Source organism: Oxyura jamaicensis, assembly GCF_011077185.1.
Source record: "Oxyura jamaicensis isolate SHBP4307 breed ruddy duck chromosome 27 unlocalized genomic scaffold, BPBGC_Ojam_1.0 oxy27_random_OJ72663, whole genome shotgun sequence".
NCBI lineage: Eukaryota > Metazoa > Chordata > Aves > Anseriformes > Anatidae > Oxyura > Oxyura jamaicensis.
In genome coordinates, this window is record NW_023304809.1 from 3,720 (window position 1) to 24,211 (window position 20,492).

The window sequence follows — 20,492 nt, forward strand, 5'->3', positions numbered from 1 at the left end:
GTGCTCCACCATCGCTCAGGGCCGAATCGCTTCCAGCCGGCAGCGATTCCCTCCCTGCTCGGCGGGGAAAATGTCGGCCCGAGCAGGAGGGTTGGGGATGGTCCCTTTTGTCCTGAGTGCGCTGAGACGGTGGGCAAGGGGACGGGGTCAGCTGGTGCCTTGTTGGGCTGGTGCTGAACCTGCTTAAGGGTCCTGCTGGGACACCCCAAGGAATCAGGAGAGGGGGGGTGCTCCCCACGCAGGCTGGGGGCTCTGCAGGGCTGGGGAGGGGGTCAGCGCCGCTCAGCCCCACGGAGGTGCCTCCAGGTGGGGGGTACCCCTGTGGGTGCCCGATGCTTTCTGCATCTCTGGCTGCCTCCCTGCCCTCCCTGGGCTCCTGCGTACCTGGGGCCTGGCTGCCTGTGCCATCACTGCCCTGAGCCCACCGTGGCACTGCCACTCCCCAGGAGGGAAGGGGACAGAAAGCAGCATCCCAGAATTTGGGGGAACATCCTCAGGGGCCACCCTGGGTGAAACATGTCCCTGCTCCTTGGCTGATGGAGGGAGCGTTAGGAGGGTGGGCGTGTGGGCAAGGATTTGGGGTCTGCTGACCCTACCTTAGCCCACCACACCCGCAGGATGCCCCCAGGGCCATATCCCCCCCACTGATGACCCCTGCCCGGGGTTGGCCCCTGCTTCTGGCCCCTGGGTGCCGGGTGCTGCCAAGCCGCGGCTGCATTTTTCCAGGCGCTCCTTGTCCCCGGGGAAGGGGAATGCGAGGAACGCGGCCCCGCGCGCCCTGCCTGCTCCCGCCCGGCCACCTACCAGCTAAGAATAGACCGGGCTTGGCCGGGCCCCCGCCAGCCGCTGGGGACGTGGGGTCCCCCCCGCCAGTCACCTTCCCCCAGCACGGTGAGGGAGGAAAATGAGCATAAAGAAAAAAAAAAAGGAAAATAGGTTTCTGCTGTGCCCAAAGGGTCTCCAGGCTGGTGAAGGGAACCCAGCGTGGCTCTTGCTTTTGATTTGCGTGGTTTTAAGGCAAATCTGCTCTCTAGGAGCCTTGCGCACAGGCATCCCCAGCACAGCCCCCGCAGGCCTGGGGTGCTGCTTTCTGAGCTGCCCTTAGAGGGGTTCTGTGAAGTGAAAGGGAATCTCCTCTTTCTCTGCTCTTTTCCTTTTTTTTTTTTTTTTTTTTTTTTTTCCTTTTTCCTAGGGAGTAATTTTGCTAAGCCTCCTAATTTCAGCAGGAAGCGTGATGCAGAAGCCAGAAGGCAGCAAAATCTCTCCAGATGTTATCACAACAGGGGAGGTGAAGCATCCTCATTTTAAAGGTAACTTGTAAAACGTGGGTGATGGTTAACAGAGCCCTGAGGGCACCAGCGGGTCTTAATTGCCCTGAAAAGCCTCACCTGTCCCCCCACCCACGGCTCAGCAGCTCAAGTTAAGCTCAGCTCAGGACCTTCATTTCATCTTGAGCTGGGCTGGAGGTAGCAGGGTGTCCTGCCCTGCTCCTGGATGGAGCTTGGAGCTGTGCTGGAGGTAACCTCATGTCCTTCTGCATCTCCTGGATGGACTTTTGGCTTGTGTTGCCTCTCTGTCCTTGAGCAGGAGGCTGCAGCTCAGTGCTTCCATCACCCACCACTTAGCCTCTTCCAGGACACCGGCAGCTCCCGTGTGGGCTCTGATGGTGAGTTAGGGCTGAGCGTGTATCGCAGTCCCTGAGTGGAGTGCTCGGTGCAGCTCTCTTCTCTCCAGAAAGCAATCTTCCTGAAGCTGGCAGGACCTTGATGACCTTGGAGACCTCCATTAATGGTGCAGAAAGCAGCCACAGGGCTAAAAATTACCAGTGGGGAGCTGAGCTTGATGGAGCACACCTGCACCAGCCTGCCTTCTGGGGCTGAAATCAAACTTGGCTTCTAACCCAGCTGTCGCTTTGCAAGGTCTCTGCTCCACGGGCATCGTGTGGCTGGGGAGGGGGAGCAGGGATGGTGCTGCTGTGGGGTGCAGGCGTTTGGGGCAGCTGCTCCCCCAGCCTTGGGACCGCAGCGGGAAGATGCGTGACCGGCGGCTTCGCCTCCACGTGGGCGTAGGAGATGGAAGCAAACAAACACAAACCCGAGCGTGGGTGGGCAGACACCTGCCTTCTGCTCCTCTTGGGTCTCGGTTTCCCCCTGTAAGACTTGACTGAGGGTAGAGGCCATCGGGTGAGAGGGATGGCACGGTCTGCCCGGCATCCCCTCATTTCCCTTCCTGCTTGGGGCTGCAGCAGACCACGGCTCTTTAAGGCTGCAATAATCCCTGGCCTGGGATTAGTTTTGCACCTAATCACTGCAGAACAAATACGAAGTTTTATTTACAGAAGCAGAAGAAAGACAGGGAAAAAAAGCCTCAAGCACGGCTGATCCCAAGATAATCAGAGCTGGGGAGCGGGAGGCGATCACTGACCTCAGAGCCCCCCCGGCCCTTACGTAAACGTGCATCGGCCCTGTGCTGGAGCCACGAGCTCGAGCCCTGTCCCTGCTTGGACTTGGTGAATCCAACCCTCGTTATGGCTCAGGCTTGGACTTTTCTGGAAATCCACTTTTTGGCTGGGGTTTTCTGGCCCTAACGCAGCCCCTCGGTTAGGTGTATGCCCTATGGAGAGACCCTGAGCTAGCATCTGCAATGGGAGACAATGTTTAGGGGACGATGGTGCTGCCATGAAGGGATGCTGAGCTTTCATGATGGGGATGGAGAAGACCCCAAAAGCCACGCTGACCCCTAGGAAATTGTATTCTCACCAGCCCAGCATCCCATAGAGACACCACCCACAAGAAGGAGCCGAGCTGCTGCGCTGGGGGTAACAAGACATGGGTTTATTTTTCATCCATGCAAGCGAACAGCCCAGCAGTGGGCAAACCAGGGATGGACAGAGGACACAAACGTGCTCTGTCCTTCCCAAGCCTGCCCTCTGTCACTTGAAGCCCCCATGGCTTTGGCCACCCTGGCACAGGGGTCGGAGATAGATGGTGGGTGCCTGGGCTGGACCTGCGCCCCCCAGGCACGGGGGCAGCCCGTGATGGCTCCGTGCCTGCCGGTGCCTGAATTTCTCTTCCCCTTATGCAGATGCTGACAAATAAATAGGTCTTTTCTGCTTTGGATCTTGCATAGTGGAAAAAAAAGTCCGACCTGATTGGAGAGAGGAGTCCTGGGCTGTGGAAACCCATGGCTTCGTGGGCAAACGTGCCTGCAGCATTGCCACCAGCCTGCCCAAGTGCCTGCGCTTGCACCCTGTCTGTGCTCCCCCATCGTTGTCCACCTTATTTCAGTTCCATTTCTGAGCTGGATTTGAAGGCCTTTCTCCTTGCCGAGGACAGCTTGACGCCCAAGAAGATGGTGGTGATCACAAAGACGAGCGCCAGGGCGAGCAGGACCCAGCCACCTGCAGTGGCTTGTTTACTGCTCAGGGACATGCCCAGGAAATCGGTCCGGTCAGAGCCAGCTTGGCTTTGAGTGGCTGGAAAATGGAGAAATGAGGGACATGGTTAGTGCTGGTGGCTCTGGGCTGGGTGTGGTGGGTCACTAGCTTCTCCTTTGCTGGTCTCTTGGGTGACTTGTCTCCTTTAGACTCAGCTTGCTGGGAAGTCAAGGAGGAGCATCCAAAACTCCTGTGGTTTTTGGGGTGGCCGACGAGCATCAGGACACCTCTGTGTCTGCTGTGAGCCCCATCCCCACCCTGGAGAGGACCAAACTCTCCTTCATCGCAGACCCACCACGTTCAGCCCATTCCCATGTACCTGTGTAAGGAGTCCAGTTGTACTCTGGCCAGCCCAGGACCTCCCCGTTCTTCTCATTCTCCTTCACCAGCCATGTCATGAGGGGCTCGAAGTAGCTCATCAGGGCCTCAGCTGACATGTTGGGCTGCCCTGTGATGAGCTGCATGGCTTCAGGCCACGGCTTGCTGAAACCCAGCTTCATGGCCTCCCTGCAAGGAAAAAAATGGGCTCCAGTGGGTTCCCCACGGCCCTCTTTGCCACCAGCCCTTGTCTTCAGGGCTGGGGGTGCCAGCAGCCCTGGGGCACGGTCTCTGCCTTCTGGTATCTGTGAGCCCATAGCGTGGGGAAAAAGGTTTTGTGTGGGGGATATGGGGCTTTACACACCTAAAGCCTTGCAGTGCACCCAGCCTGACGCAGATCAGTTTATGGGGGAAAGGGTTAATTTTACAGGTGCTTCCCTTGAAGCAAGGGAGCTCTTTTCCCTAAGGAACTGGGGGCTGCGGAGGAGAAGGAGGAGGAGGAGAAGGAGGAGGAGGAGGAGGAGGGAGCCTTCCACCTGCCAGGGGCCCAGCTACCATCTAGTGGCTGCTTTTGCAATCGCAGCTGCAGCACCCAGCCCAGGGTCCCCCATGTCCCAGGGCCAGGGACCAGAGCATGGCTGGGGCAGGGAGAGGATGGAGCACCAGGGGCTCTGCTGTCCTGCAGAGCTGTGGCCTGACTTTAAGGTATTTGGGGTCATAAAGGTCTTGGCTGTGCCCTGCCCGCACTTACCCCAAGAGCTTCCCGGCCTCCTTGGACTGGTAGATGTCACACTTGTGCAGGGGCCCCGTGTGCCCGGCTGCGGTGCAGAGAGCCTGGTGGAACTGGAACTGGATCACGAAGCTGACAAAGTACCTGGAGGGGCCACAGAGGGGTGAGGACACGGGGACAGACCCTGCTAGTGGCTGTGCAGGGGGAGGATGCATTCCCCCTTATCCCCCAGGTGCAGAATCCCAGCCTAGAGGAGTATCACTGGCTTTGGATTTCCACCTGCATCAGTTCGGTCCGATCTTCTGATGCCATTTTTTTTTTCCTTTTAATGTGCATTTTATAGCTGCCTGGGTGGCTGAGCCCACCTCCCTTGGACAAAGAGAAAATTCCCCCAGATCCAGCCTTTCCCTGTAAGGTTCTGTTGATATATACCCAGCATCTTGGCATGAGCACCACCAGGTACTCCACCTGCCATGGAACAAGGTGCCATTTCTGGCATCTGGATCAGAGGTCCCTGCTTCTGCATGGGCTCACCTGTCCCAGCGGTGTCCCCCCCAGCCCTGCTCACTCACCTGATGTAGGGGACATTGGCAGGGATGTGAAACTTTGCTCCAGGGTCGAAGTCATCTTCAGACCTTGGTGTTGGTGGGCACAAGCCCTGGTACTTCAGCCTGAGCCAGAGAGGGAGAATTAGTCCAGCATAGGAAGGAGGTGAGGTAAGCCAGGAGGGGACACAGCAGGGTGTGGGGACAGGGTAGGGGGTTGTGTTATCCCATCATGTCCCGCTGCAGCCACCTTGGCCACAGGGAGAAAACACGAAGGGGAACGATGGCCAAGGACCTTGCAGCAAAGAGAGGTCTGAGCTCGAGCATACCTGAGGTTCCACCACTGCTGGTTGTACTCATCCTCCTTGATCCGCCCATCGAACACCTTCCAGCGCCACTGGTCCATGAGGTACCCGAAGGGCAGGAAGGCGATTTTGTCCAGGGCGATGCTCATCAGGTAGTTAATGTCACTTTCTGCCCAGAGTGGGAAGGTGTGAGCAAGGGGGTACTGCGCCCACCTCTCCACCCTGTGTGGGTCATTCTGCCCAGGGGCAGAGGGTCCCCATCAGATCCTTTCTCTTCCATGCATACAAAGCCACCATGCATGTCCTCTTCTACCTTGCCCAGCCCATCCTGATCCTCTGCATCCCCAGCTGCCCCCACCTATGCCCTGGGGTGCCTCCATACCAGCTCACCTTCATTTTCTGTGACTTGGTCCAGCAGCTTGATGCTGTGCAGATGTTTGGGGGTGGAGACGGACAAGGCCATAACGTCCCCAATGGCCTCGTGGAAGCCGGGGTTGGCTCCATCGCGGAATGAGATGGGCTGGTCCATGTACTGCAGGAAGTACTGAACGTGGCCCATCTCATGGTGCACCGTGATCAGGTCATCCATGTTCACCACAGTGCACTGCTTGATCCTGGGTGAGGACGTGAGGTGGGGAGAAAAGAAAGGGCAGAGCTGGGGTGAAAGTCTCCAGGAACGACCGCACCCTATTAAGCTATATTTCCCTCTGGTCTCTTTCCATGTGTTCCCTCCCCAGGTCTGATGCTGGTCCTGCTCCATGGAGTTGGCCTCTGGCTATCTTCCTGCTTCTCCTGCTGCCCCTGCCCATTCCCTGTCCATGTTCATCAGCTTTTCCATCCTCTGGGTAGCTCAGGGAAGGTGTAGGTTGCCCTCCCTCTCCTATGGGGGATCCTGCCATCAATGCCAGCATCTTGGGTACAAGTGGCAGTGCCAGAGAGAGGCTGCCACAGCTGCTGGGCAAGAGACACCATGGAGGCACCATCCCACATGCCCTTATCCCACCAAGATACTGCCCCAGCACCATACAAGCCAGGGGTACCACTCGCTTCCTGCAGGCACCTGAAGTCCTTGCGGTTGTAGAAGTCCCATGCTGAGGCATGACACACCACCTCCCGCCCGTCTGTCGGCTTCTCGATCATGGACTTGTCCCAGAACTCCTGCGGCATGGGGATGAGGCCCAGGGAGGTAAAGAAACGGTCCGACTCTTCAAACATCATCTTGGGTGTCCAGCCCTGGGGAGAGAGCAGACAGAGGACCCGGTGAGGGGCAATGGGGAGCTGGAGGCTTTTGGGAAGGAAGGACAGTCTTGTCCGGTGGCAACTGGAGTTGGGTCCAGTCTTCGGTATACCCGGATTGGGAAATAATAGGGGCATGTCATGGAAGCTTTTGGCAGCATCAAAGCATTCAGCAGTGGGGGTGTTGGCAGTGGCCAGAGGGTGCTGGGTCCCAGGGGACGTCTCCAGAGCAGACTGTAAAAGCACTGACCTGTTCTTTCATGGCTGGGGTGGCATCCACCTTGGTGGCATCTGGGTAGGGCACCACCAGGTTGAAAATGTTGGACCATGACTGGGCCCACATGTTGCCTGGGAAGAGCAGAGGGAAGATGGGGAGAGAACAAAGACAACTGGTTACTCCTCACTTTGCAGGATGGGCAGCCCTGTCTGTGGCTGGAGTGTGCAGTCACCGGTCTCTGCACTGTCTGCACGAGGGTAGTGCAAGCAAGAGGTCCTGGCATGACTTGTAGCAAGCTATGCCTGGTGGGAGACACAGCTCTGCTTGAGGCCCCCGCAAAGCCCTTACCTAGCAGGTGAGCAGGGATGGGACCCTTCAGGTTTATGTGCTCAGCTCCATACTTTTTGTATAGGGCCCGGCGTACATAGGCATGCAGGTTGAGGTACAGGGGCTGCAGCTGCAGGTACAACTTCTCCAGATCTTCCTCGAAGGTGGATGTCTCATACAGGGATCTCCAGTAAGCCCCATTGTCTGTGTAGCCTGAGGTAGGGCAAAAGGAGCTGTCAGACATTTACCTTCTTGGGCAAGAGTCTGTCTTGCCACTCAGACACCCCAGGTTCCTCCATGCCTATGAGACAGGGAACCTAATGACAGTTGGTGGGACCTCCAGGCCCTCAAGATACTGGCTTTGAGTTGGATGATCAACTCAATTCTCTGCTTACAGGGTGCTGAGACATTGGTGGGTCTCTGAAGGAGCAGGACACTGACCGTTGAGCACAGCTGCCTTGTTGCTCAGTTCCACATATCGCTTGTAGTTGTTCTTCATTTTCTTCCCGGAAGCATCCCGCCAGCCCTTCCAGACAAAGAGGAGCTCATCGTAGTCCCGTGAGGTGGCCAGGATGTCTGTGAGGTCTAAAGAGAGAGCAATGAAGCCAGATGATGGCGTTGGCTGGGCTGGCTTGATGCAATGATGCTAGACCCAATATGGTGCTCAGGGGGAATCACAGAGAAGGTGGAAAGGCCCCTTCATGACCCTTCTCCATGTCCCTGTGAAGAATCCCTCCTTTCTGGGCCTGCTGCAGATGAATCACTGAGCACCCTGCCAGGTCTTACCAGGATCCAGGGGGTGACAGGTTTTGTTCTCCCTGCAGACCTTGGCTATGCTGTATGTGGTCTCCATATCTGAGAGAAGGGTGTTGTACTGCAAAGCAAATCGCATCACATGAGCTCGTTAGCCTTGCTCCTGCTCTTGGGGAACAACACAGCCCCTTGGGATGTTCCTCTGGCCCCTTCCACACTGTCCTGGCAGCTCAAGTATGACCCCAGAAGGAAGCAAAGCCAAGTCACTATGGGAAGCATGGGGCCAGCATGCAATGTGCCATTGCCACCCAAGCAGCTGAGCCTCACAGCAGGCTGGGACAGGCAACCTTTGGGTGGGAAATCCTGGAGGTGAGGGTCTTGCCTTTGTGCAGAAGGTACCAAACTATCACCTTCTGCAGGGGCAGGAGCAGCTGCCCAGGGCCATTTCCTAAAAGCTGGGTGAAGCCTGTGTCTTCCCACAGGGTAGTGGCAAAGGACAGTGTGTCCTGCCCTGTCCCCTTGCAGCTCACCTCCTTCAGCTCATCCTCATTCAGGGCTGCCCTCTCGATGACACTCAGCTTCTTGAGGATGCGTGTGACAGTTTGGTCCTGGAAGTCAGAGGCGTCAAACTGCCTGGCTCTCATCCCATACTCAAGGGTGTGCTTGGACATGGCCAAGTTCTTCTCCAGCTGCAAAGGCATGAGAGGAGTTACCTGAGGGAGCTCCCTGAGACACAGGTCTTCACCAGAAGCACCACCTGCCCTGCCATGGCTGACAACCACCCCGTGGCTTCCCTGGGCATCACTTTTCACAAACAAGACACCTTCTGGATGAGAATGTAGTTCTCATCTACATCTCTGCTAGGGGCAGAGGTTGCCCTGGTTGCCTGGGTTGTTTCCATACCATGATCTCTTTGTTGTGGTCAGTGATGTTGGTGTTGTAGGCCCAGGACGCCTCAGTGTAGGCATTCCACACCTCCTCGGCCGTGCTGTTGTACTCGGACAAGAACTCTTTAGCTTGTGCCTCGTCTGCTATTTTGTCTAGAGGAAGAGATAAGAGGAAAGAGAGGGGAAGTCATTTTTGCAAGAGGACTTTCAAGAGGTTTCTCCACCATGCTTGAACGTGTCCCAGAGCTGCAGGTCTCCTGAAGGATGTCTGGGAGCATGCTGGAAGTGGAGGTGTCCCACGGGACGGGGATGGGATCACAGGACAAGCTGCCTGCCCTAAACCCTTCCACCTGGGCAGAAAGGATGCAGCTGAAAGCAGATGACCTGTCACACCAGGACTGATGGCAGTGGCAGGGCCACAGCTCCACACAATGGTATGTCAAGGGGCTGGCTCATGGCACCTGCTTCAAAGCAAGATGTGACCGCCCACGAAACAGGACCCTGTGGGACTCCACATTGAGGTGGTTATTCCTCTCTTTCCTGGCATGGAGACCTCACCCATCTACAGCAGAGACCTCCCCTAGAACTGTCCTGCCTGGGGGTTGGTGGTGGCCCCAGGGAGAACTCTTCCTGCCCCTCCTGGGGCTGCAGCCTTACCAATGCCTTCGGGGTAGCCTTCAGGGACAGGGGGACGCCAGTCGAACTCTGGCCAGCCCAGCACCTCATTGGTCTTGCTGTTCTGCTCCTCAAGCCAGGTGGTGACAGGGCTGAAGTACTCCAGGAGGGCCCCAGCGTCCATCTTATCCGTGCCAGTGAGGTTGAACAGGATTTCCTGCCATGACTTGGAAGACCCAGCTTTCAGCACCTCCCTGCAGAGGAGTGGGACAGCAAGAGCCAGCATTAGGTTGGAGGATGGATGGGAGAAAAGCAGTGGTGGTGTCTCTGCTTCACAGGGGTTGAAGATGCTATTCCTGAGAGGGATGTGAACCTGGAAACTGCCTCTGAAGCCCCCCAGCTATCCTGTGTTTGGGGGCTGAAGACTTTCCACCACATTCTCATGCATTCATTAACGCCCAGGGAGTCAACAGGAACCAAACATGCTTTAGTGACCTCTTGTCTGGGTGGGAGCTAGTGACAGGGACAATAGCAGGACTCTGGTGAGGACCACTCACCCCACCCCAGTGCTTCCTTGTACTTCCATCTATCCATCTGCAAAGCTATTTCTCCAGCCATCTCCATGGCCACTTTTTCCTTCCTTCCTTTCTTCTTTCTTTCCTTTCTTCCTTGCACACCATCAGCTTCCACGCACACATCTGCCCATGGCGATTGTCCCGACCCTCCTCTGTCCCCACCTGAGTTTGGCTCCAGCCTCTTTGGACATGTAGATGTCACAGGTGTGTAGGGGACCAGTGTGGTTGGCCGCCTGGCACAGCGCCTTGTGAAACTGGAACTGGAGGATGAAGCTCACAAAGTACCTGCCGAGGAAGGCCGTGAAGGTGAACACCGGGGACGAAGCCAGTGAGTCCCAGGGCATGGCCAAAGGCACCTTGCCACCCATCTGCTCCCCACCATTTGTGCTCCCAAGCATTGGGTGGTGTCTGTGTCTTGAGCAGGAGCAATGCATCCCAGTCCCTGCATGAAGAGTTGGTGTCCCCACACCCCCTGCCCCAAGCCTCTGTCCCCTTCCCAGCACCTCCTCTACCTGATGTAAGGGGTGTTCCCAGGGATGTGGTACTTTGCCCCAGGGTCAAAGTTGCTTTCGTTCCTCGAAATCGGAGCACAAATACCCTGGTATTTAGTTCTGTAGGCAACAGAGAACAAGAGCATGAGCTGGAAAGAAGGAGCCAGCTGAAACAAGGCAGGGAACAGGAAAGGAAGGCACAGTGCTGAAGAGATCTGCACAATTAGTGTCCTTCCATGTATTTCCAACCCTCAACCCATCCCTCCATCCATCCCTCCAACCTTCCATCCCTCCATCCCTTCATCCATATTTCTCCAGCCATCTCCATGGCCACTTTTTCCTCCCTTCCCATCCTCCTTCCTTGCACACCCTCATCTTCCATGCGTGTATCCGCCCTCCGTGACTGTCCCCTACCTCAGATACCACCAGTCATAGTTGTAACGACTGGGGGGCGTGTGGCCATTGAACACGTTCCAGCGCCACTGGTCGATGAGGTAGCCAAAGGGCAGGAAGGCGATCTTCTCCAAGGCCATCTTCAACAGGTAGTTGATGTTGCTCTCTGCATGAAACAGAGCCCAAATGAGGTTGGGAAGGAGCCCTGGTGGACAGCACTGTGGTCACTGGGTTTTTGTTGGGAGTGGGGTGAGGAGAGCTGGATGAGAAGTTGGAACAGCATTTCAACATGTAATTGTGATCCTTAGCAATTTGTGCGTGGGGCCTGGGAGGTTTTCCTGGCTGCAGCTCTTGGTTGGGGCAACACATGCCTTTCTACAGAGTGGGAGCACTGGGAGTGACAAGCCCGGTGTCCCCTTGCCTGAAGCCTGGCTCTCAGCATGGAGAGGTCTCTGGTGAGGGTGACTCTAAGGGCTCCCTGTTAACACGTTCACCCTACAGGGGCTTGAGGGTGAAAGGGATTTTGGCACACCAAAGCAAAGGCTGCCATGGTTTGGATCCAGACCTGGTTTCAAACCTGAGGCAGTCACCACCATACCATGGGGAGCACAGGGGATGGTGACATCTGCTTTCCCCTTCACCTCGAGCAAAGAAAGGCTGAAGAAGGACCAGCTGGAGACCCAGCTGCAGCCGTAGGGTCGGGAAGGGGTTGGCAGCACTGCACCGACGGGTTGCTGGCTGCCATCGCGGTGGTGGCACAGCCGCCAAGTCAGGCAGTGATGCCTTGAGGCAGCAACCATCTGCTCCGTGATGTTTGTGCAGCATCAGCCCAATGATCTTGGCGGCTGTGACGGCTTCCCCATCATGAAACAGATTTAACAACAAGGCAGGAGGACCCGGGATTGGCCCTCCTCCGCAAAGCAGCCGCCCGCGGCAGGGCTCTGCGAACGCTTGGTTTCCTCTGCCGCCGTCTGGTTTGACGTGTTGGCTGGGAGGTGTGGGGGGGTGTGCAGACCCTTGCCAAGCTGGGAAATGTCCTGTAGTGACAAGTCCTACTCCTCTGCACTGGCTGGCAGGCAGACATGTCACCCGCTGCCTGTCCTTGTGACCGGGCGGGTTGTCTGAGCGAGCACTCAGTGCTGCCTCCACAGAGCTACGCAGTGAGCTCCCGGGTGGATGGGAAGGGGAGACGCTGGAAATGTCAAAGCCAATAAAGCCCAGAGGTGCTGCTTTCAGTTTGAGACTCTGCTGGGGACAGGAAGGGAACAGACAAGGCTTCGGGGATCATTGCTGCTGCTCGTGGTGGTGAAGAGGATGGAGCCAAGAAGGAGTTGTCCAGAAGGGGTCATGCATGGAGCCAAGGAGGGGTCTGTGCATGGACCCATGGCAACAAGAATCAGAATTATGGAATCATTTAAATTGGAAAAGATTTCCAAGATCATCTTGTCCAACCTTTAACCTAGCACTGCCAAGCCCACCATTCAACCACTAAACTCTACATCTCCACGTTTTTTGAAGACCTCCCGGGATAGTGACTCATCTACTGCCTTGGTCAGCCTGTTCCAATATTTCACAACCCTTTCAGTGAAGAAATTTTTCCTAGTATCTAACCTAAGCCTCCCCTGATGCAAATTAAGCCCATTTAGCACTTGGTGCACAGGGAGGAGAGACCGATCCCCACCACACTAAAGCCTCCTTAGGGTAATTGTAGAGTGAAGGTCCATGGGACCAAGAATGGTTGAAAGGTTTGTGTCAACCATGGAGTCATACCCGCGTCCTCGGTGGCGCTGCTAAGGAGCCCGATTTTCTTGAGGTGGCTGGGGGTGGAGACGGACAGGGACATGACATCTCCAATGGCCTCGTGGAAGCCAGGGTTGGCCCCGCTGCGGAAGGAGACGGGCTGGTCCTTGTACTGCAGGTAGTACTGCACGTGGCCCATCTCGTGGTGCACCGTGAAGAGCTGCTCCATGGTCACTGCTGTGCACTGCTTGATCCTGTGAAAGCAGTGGTGCCTGAGCTGGGTGAGGGTCCCTGGTCTGCCCATGCACATCCCGAGTGGGAAGGACCCTTAGAGGGTGGCAGCACCCCATGGGAAAGAGGGGTGCAGCACCCAGTAGACGGGAAGGCAGAGCAATGTGGTGCCCTGAAACCTTACCCCAGACTCTGAGGGGGTACCCAAAATAGTGACCACCAAGGGGGTGGAGGAGGCTCTTGTCTTGTAGCCCTGGGCCCCTGCATGGCCCCACGCACCTGAAGTCCTTGCGGTTGTAGAAGTCCCAGGCCGAGGCATGACACACCACCTCCCGCCCATCTGTCGGCTTCTCCAGCATGGATTTGTCCCAAAACTCAGGGGGCATCTCCAACAACCCCAGGGAGGTGAAGAACTCCTCCGAGATCCGGAACATGTGGGTGGCGTTCCAGCCCTGGAGGGCAGGAGGCAGGTTACAGTCAGGGAAAAGACTGCCCATGCCTCGGGCATTGCCTCTGATACTCTCACAGCACCGTAGGGAGGAGGAAGGCTCCTGCCCCTCTCACCCTGATGGGAAGCTCCATCCCCACAAATGGGGTGAGCATCCCTAAGCAGCACCGAGCAGCAGTCCTGGTGCCCAGACTGGACAGGAGAGTGGAGCAGGACAGATGTCCCAGGAGGGCTCAGAGATGAGTGATGGTGGGGATGCAGCCCCCAGCCTAAGGACCAGCACTGCTCTCACTGCACCAGCCTGCCTCTTTTCCCACCTGCTGTCTCTTTGGCCATTGCTGGAGTGGGAGTGGGGACATTTCTCTGTACCTACCCCTCCCAAAGACGGTTTTCTGGTGTCCCATGTGCAGATATGGGCAACCACTTCCATAGGTTCAAAGTTATGGGGAAGCTCTGGCCAACGCATCCCCCTTTTTTTCCCAGTGGTGCCTTAGCAAGTCCCTCAGCCTATTACCTGCTCCACCATGGTGCTCGTCACATCGAGGTTGGGCTTCGCGGGGTAGGGGACCATCAGGTCGTAGATGTTGTTCCACTGCTGAGCCCACATGTTGCCTGAGGAGAAAAAGCAGACGGAGTAGACCCAGGGGTGGGTCAAGAGGAAGAGAAACACAGCACTAAGTGGGAACACCAGCCATCCCACCACGGCTCTCCAGCCCCACCAGAACTCCTGGCTCTTACCCAGGAGGTGGGCAGGGATGGGGCCCTTCAAGTTGACGTATTTGGGGCCGTAGCGGTCGTACAGCTTCCTCCGGACAAAGGCATGCAGGTTGAGGTAGAGTGGCTCCAGCTGGTTGTAGAGATGCTCCAGGTCATCCTCAAAGGAGGCTGAGTCGTACCAGGAGCGCCAGTAGCTGCCTGTGTCCTCAAATCCTGCAGGGAGGCAGTGATGACCCCTGGCTCCAGCCCCAAGGGGCCACCCCACGGAGCTGGTCCTGTTGGGCACCAGTAGGATTTTTGCACCTTCCCCACGGTGTCAACACCAGGGCAGAGGGGAAATGGAAGCTGGATGCATGTGGAATGGGGAGAGCAGGACACCGCATTGCTGCACTTCCCACCCCGATCCCTGACCCACCACGTCCCCATCCCACTCGCACCGTCCATCCGGTACGCCTCATTGCTCAGCTGCACGAACTCCTCGTACTTGGCACGCAGCGGGTTTCCTGCGGCGTTGTGCCAGCCCTCCCAGGCGTACAGGAGCTTCTTGTAGCTGCGGGAGGTGGCCATGATGTCTGAGAGGTCTGAGACAAAAGGGACACATGGGACATGAGAGATCCAAGTGGGAAGGAGGTGCGGGAGTGGGGCACAAAATTGACCCAAATTGATCCATCCTCACCCCAAGACAACCCTGTGAATGTGGACCAGGACTCTGCCAACCCCATCCCAATGGGAATTTGGGGACCAGGCCAAAGTCACGGCCTGGGGGTGCTCATCAGGAGCAGCCCCTAAGCAGGGGATGGGGACGGGGTTGGGGACAGGACCGCACCTGGCTCCAGCTCCCAGCAGGTGTCGTTGGCCGGGCACACCTTGGCCGTGGAGTAGATTTTGTCCATGTCGCTCAGGATGGTGTTGTACTGCGGGGAGGGAAAAGGCATTGGGGCTGGAAGAGGGTGGGAAGGGCTGTTGAGGAGGGATTTACAAAGACTTCCATCTCTGGAGCTCATGCATGTGTCCGAAGGAGGATCGGGGTGTTTACACAGTGCTTTTTTTTGGGGTGAGGTGAGCGTGTTATCGCCTGTTGTTTCTGCACCCGGCGCACTTTGGGACAGACAGCCCACGCACGGCTGCTCACCGAGCCCCCTCTGTGTCCCAGAGCACAGCTATTTATAACGCCCTTACTCAGAAGGGCTGCGGCACAGACTGTTTATCTAAGCGGGCAAAAAAAAAAAAAAAAAAAAAAAACACAGGAGGAGGGGAGGGTATTTATTTCTGTGAACTTCAACAACAGCAAACAATAGCAACAGGAGGTTTCCTGGAACCTGCTTGGGGAGCCCATTCCCAGGGACGGAAATTCCCCCGCGCCGTCCCTCTCTCCGCTCCCATTCCTCTGCTCCAGAGGGGACGGCGGTGGCTGCGGGCGGGGAGAAACGTGGGTGATGTGCGGGGAGGAGATGGGATGCTTTCTGTTATCAGGGACAGGTTTCCGGGAAGGAACTGGGGCCGACGCTGCTCCAGTGAGGACTGTATCACTGGGTTCACAAGCCAAGCAGGGTTTTGGTGGGGAGGTGCCCCGAGAATCACCAGAGATGTGCAGGGATCGCTGCCTCGAGCATTTTACTTGCATTTAATTAAAGGACCCCACAAGCTCAGGACTGTGATGGGGAAGGCTGTCCTGCTGTCCCTGCTGCTGTGCTGTGCCACCGGTCACAGCCATTCCGGGCATGCAGAGAGCCGGGTGGCTGCTGCAGCCCTCCTGTCCGCTGGGCTGTGTCCCTGGGGGCTCAAGCCAGCTGGCCCCCAGCCATGGGCACCGCCTGGCCGGCGTCCAGGAACGCCCAAGGCCACTCAATGTAAGCAGGAAATCTCCAGCCCCCACTTGCAGGTAGCTCCAAATTGATGTTAGGGACGGATCCTGGCCATGTGTCCACCCCAGCTCCTGTCTCCCCCCTTCCATCACTTTTCCCCAATTTGCAGCCTCCGGGGAGACCCTACAAAATACATCTAAGGGGGAACAGGCCAGCAGTGAAGTCTGTGTGCTCGGGAAAAAAAGGCTTTGAGCGGGAATCGCAGCACCCAAGCATCTCCCAGGGCTTCACCACCACCTCACCTACCTGCTGTCGCTTGTCCAGGGGCAGGTTGGAGGGTCCCAGGGTCTGGATGGAGCCGATGATTTTCTTCAGCTGGGGGTCACTGAAGTTGCTCCAGATGCTGCCGTAGAGCTCCTTGGCTTTCTTCCCCCATGCCTCTGTGAAGTTTTGCTCCTCCAGTGATGCCTCAACCTGCACAGTGAGACGGGGACATGGGGACCAGCGCTGGGACGTGCCACCACGCTCAGAGTCACAGGGTTTGTGCGAGCCAGAGGGCAGGGGACACGCGGTGGCAGGCAGGGCTGTCCCCAGTCCGTGACATTTATAGAAAGAGACAACAGTTTGCAGCCGAAGAGGCAACATCTGCAGCCCCCGCTCTCCTCACAGAGCACCCGGGAAGGTGGCGTTTGAGGCTGGTCTGGAAGCGGTCTTGTGCCCTGGGTGGGATGGGGACACTGGGACGGGGGGGTCCATGCCCTGTGGGCAGGGTGTTGGGTGCTCGTGGGCCGTTGTGCCAACACCATTACACCCGTGCTCAAGCAACGTTTAGCTGCATCCCCCTGCTCTGTGCCCTATAAGCCCCATCTCTGGGTTTCGCCTTGCAGAGGGGCACCCATTTACCCCGGAGATGCAACCCCCTGGCGATTTCCCCCGTTTTGGGTGCCCCATTACCCTTACCCAGCACTGCCAGCCCCGACCTCGCTTCCCAGGGCTGTGGGACAGCGGGAGCAGCCTGCGCTGCAGGGGTTATTTAGGCAGCTGGAGCTGCAGCCGGCAGCCACGATTTTGGGACGAGGCGCATTGCGGGCGGTAGCATCCATGTGGCCAGCATAGAAATGCTGATTTTTTGGGGGAGTATATCAGCCTGGGCAGTGTGCAGTGAGAACATGCAGAACGCTTGCTCGCTGCCCGTGCCGTCCCAGCGTGATTTATGGAGCTCATTAGCTGTAATTCGTGGCGTTTCCAGCCTGGTTCCAACAAGCCTGGGTTGTTTTATTTTAATCATCACATTCTCTCGGGAGGGAAGGGAGTTACAGCGTGGTGTGGCCAGAGGTTGCTTGGGGACAGGGAGGGGAGATGCCTAAAGCAGAGCTGGGTGCCCACCACCCCCGTTGGGCATCCCAGCACCTCCAGCCTCACCCCGGTACCATCCGGCCATGGCTCCCCATCCCACTGGGATGCGTCAGCCCCCACCCTGGAGCAAGATGCCCTTGTGTCGATGGGAGTCACCCATGAAGCATGGAGGCTCATGAGGGATATTTTATCCCTTCCCAGACCCCGTTTCTGAGCCAGGGAGCTGTAGGAGGCAGAGTCCAGCTGTGTTTCATCTCCTTCTTAAACGGACGCCTGTGTTAGGTCAGGCGAATTGTGCCCTAAACTCTCCTGACAGCTCCGGTGGAGCGAGCTGAGGCTGGAGGCTCTGCCCCAGACCCTTTGCCGCGGCCATGCCTGCCTGTCTGTCATTCCAGCATCCCTCTGTCCATCTCCACAAGGCCAGGGGGCTGCTGCCCTGCCTTTAGCCTGCTGCCCCCGCTTGTCACTTTGTCCCCTGGCCACGTCTTTGGGGACAGGTCCTGGAGGAGCCCACACCTCTGGGCTGGCCTGGCTAAGCCCCTCTGTGCTATAGACCTGAGCAGGGTTTGCCTGGCCCAAGGGTTCACCAAATCCCCCAAATTCAGCCTTTGGGGTCCTGCTGGCCACCTCGAGCCCTGTTAACCCTTTAGTTCTCACTGCCTCCCCATTGCACAGCACACATCTCTGCTGCCCCTTTGACGGGTTGATTTCAAGGGCCAGATCCTCTCCTCTCCCTCTCCAGCTGTGTCAGGCTCAGGCAAATAGTGTGACACGACCGGGGTGCTGTCAGCCCTGCAGGGTGCTCTGAGCATTTCTCAGAATGGGCAGATCTTTGGGCAGAGCAGCCAGAAAAATCCTCTCCCTCTTCCCCCCTTGTCCCCAAAACTATCTGGGAGCTGCTGGGAGGGCAGCAGGGTGGCCCGAGAAGCCTTGAGATCACAGCGAGCACCTGGCCGTGATCCTCAGATATTTATTAACACAGGAAAGTGGGCTGGTCTGGGAATGTCCCCGAGCAAAATCCACGCAAGCTGCTCCCCAGCCCCTCCCTGCAGCCTGCTGTGGCCGGGATGCTCCCACAGTGCCCAAAGGTCCCCGGCCCCGCCACAACATCTGCAAGGCAGTGGCTGGGCGCGTGCCCGGACAGCGTCAGCTGGCCGAAAAAGGCTGGAGGGGCACGCCGGGTGTCCTGCCAAGTTGGCAGCGTTTGTCCCCCGCCGCCCCAGCCAGTTCCGCATGGACAGACGTGCAGTGCACCATGTGCCTCCTGCCCACGGGCTCCTGGCCGGGCTCTGGGGGGCTGCCTGATGTTATTTGGGGTGTGGAGGTGACACTGAGGTCCCCAAATGCATGCTGGTGTCATATATGTATTGTGCTGACCCCGTGCACTGTAAGCTACATGGGGTGGGGTGCATGGCTCCGAGCTGCACACAGAGCCGTGGCCATGTCCCCATGGACACTTGTCCTCACGCTGTGGCCATGGCAGCCCCTCAGGCATGACAAGGGCTGGGGGAGTGTCCATGCAGGGCAGGGGCCAGGCTCTTGTAACAGAGAGCAGCTCCAGCCCACCCCAAAACGTACAACCACCCCCCAGCCAGCTTGTCCCCACAGGTTGGAGTGCCCCGGTGCCACCCCGCTGCTCCTTCACGCTTGGGGCTCCCATGCTGGGGACGTGGTGCTGGGCAGGGACGTGGTGCTGGGCAGGGACGGGGACACTTGACACCCAACCCCAGCCTGGGAAGGGGGAAAAAGAAAGTGGAAGGTTCCGGGCAGAGGGAAACACCTCTAAAAATAAACCCAGGCTCTGCTGCGGGGCCAGGGCTGTTGCACTGGGGCAGGGGCTCTGCGGAGAGCCAGTTTTGGGGACAAAACCATTTCCAAGCTAAGCATCCGAGTTCCGGGACGGCACCTTGGGGTGCTTTGAAAAGAACCTGTGGGGAGGAAGGGGACCCTGCCAGCCCTCCTCGCCCTGCTGGAGCCCCCCCAGCAGCACCCCACGCCAGCACCCACCTGCAGGGCACCGTTGGTGGCCGTCAGGTTGGTGTAGTAATCCCAGCTGGCCGAGACGCTCTTGAAGAGGACGATCTCAGCTGTGCTGTTGTAGGCATCTGCGAAGAGGACAGCCCCCGCCTCGGTGGCATTGAGGTCGGGGGGCTCGAGCCATGGCTGCAGGGCGCCCACCGGGCTCAGCACCGGCAGCAGCAGCAGCAGCCCCAGCGCCACGGGCATCGCGGTGGGAGCTGCGCTCGGAGCCTCGCGAGGGAGCTTCCCTCCGCGGCCGGCTGCTTATAAGCCAGCAGCCTTCGCGCAAACCCTGCCCACCGCGCCTGCCTCCCCTCGCAGATAAGAACGGAGCATTTTTGCTCGTCCTTCAGCTGCTCCAGGCTGTGGGGAGAAAGCTCAGCCTTGGGGGGGCAAAGTCCCCTCGGTGCCCGGCTGCACCGCGAGGGAAGGGGAAAGGGCTGGGAAGGGAGGGAGGGAAGAAGGAGAAGAATCGAGGGAAGGGCGGAAAAAGAAATACAGAAGGAGGAAGGCTGGGACTGTGGGGTGGGCGGCCGCAGGACTTGTCCCACGCTGGGCTCTGTTCCCTGTCCCCTCCTGGCTCGGTGGCAGGGGGACCCCATCGCGCCAGGCAGGATGTCCCCAGCGCGTCCTGCAGTGTCTCGGCGCAGTCGTGCCCCTGGGCTTGACTCGTTTTTCAGAGAAACGGCGCGTTCCTTCTGGCGGGGAAGGAAACCCCATCCTGTCCCACAAAGTGCCTGGACTTTGAGGAATTGTTCTGATGACAAATGAGCAACACAAAGTTCCTTCCAAATGAAAACCAGACTCGTTTTGGTGGACTTGATAGCTCCTTTAGTGTTTTGTTTTAATTTTCTAAATTAAATAAATCCTTTTTCTCCAGGGTCCAGCCCCAGCCTTGGGAGCTGTTCCCAGGCTGAGCTCAGGCGCAGGGCTCACTGTGTCCTGCTGACCCTGTCACCCCCAAAACCACCCCATGGGGACACAGCCATGGGGGGGAAGAGGGGTGTTTGTGCTTTTTAGGGTGGAGGACAGGGGAAATCCCTTGACTTGTTTGCCTTGCAGCATGGCTCCACACTGCCATGTCCCCATGGTGTGAGCACTTGGGACAACACAGCCCCAACAAGGAACAAGTCCTCCCAGTAGGCTGGGAACCCTACAGGGTGCAGAGAACCATTTCCAGAAGAGAAAGGAGATGTTTAAGAGCCTGCAATCTCCTAACATCAATTAATTCCCCTCCAAAAATCACAGCTTCCCACAACACACTCTATCAGGGTGTGCTCCTACCAGGAACACCCCAAAAAAACCTTCCCACCCTGCACTGAACATGTACCGGGGTGTAAACAGCACC

General features: G+C 57.6%; 1 protein-coding gene and 1 long non-coding RNA gene across 2 annotated transcripts; one reads left to right on the forward strand and one right to left on the reverse strand.

Annotated features, from left to right (window-relative positions):
- Positions 1–1,473: 1,473 nt before the first annotated feature.
- On the forward strand, positions 1,474–3,140 carry LOC118158396. The gene is made up of 2 exons (XR_004746826.1): positions 1,474–1,518; positions 1,636–3,140. It is a non-coding gene; the product is annotated as an uncharacterized LOC118158396 (long non-coding RNA).
- Positions 2,814–19,567, reverse strand: ACE (angiotensin I converting enzyme). Its single transcript, XM_035313046.1, has 25 exons — positions 19,133–19,567; positions 16,076–16,243; positions 14,791–14,878; positions 14,402–14,545; positions 13,986–14,177; positions 13,762–13,859; positions 13,079–13,251; positions 12,599–12,822; positions 10,850–10,994; positions 10,457–10,555; positions 10,107–10,229; positions 9,412–9,623; positions 8,771–8,907; positions 8,398–8,556; positions 7,901–7,988; positions 7,556–7,699; positions 7,136–7,327; positions 6,821–6,918; positions 6,395–6,567; positions 5,725–5,948; positions 5,359–5,503; positions 5,057–5,155; positions 4,506–4,628; positions 3,756–3,943; positions 2,814–3,475 (listed from the first exon to the last, which is right to left on the reverse strand). The coding sequence occupies exons 1-25, from the start codon at positions 19,349–19,351 to the stop codon at positions 3,279–3,281; spliced, it is 3,852 nt and encodes a 1,283-aa protein (XP_035168937.1). The 5' UTR covers positions 19,352–19,567; the 3' UTR covers positions 2,814–3,278.
- Between the last annotated feature and the right edge of the window lie 925 nt (positions 19,568–20,492).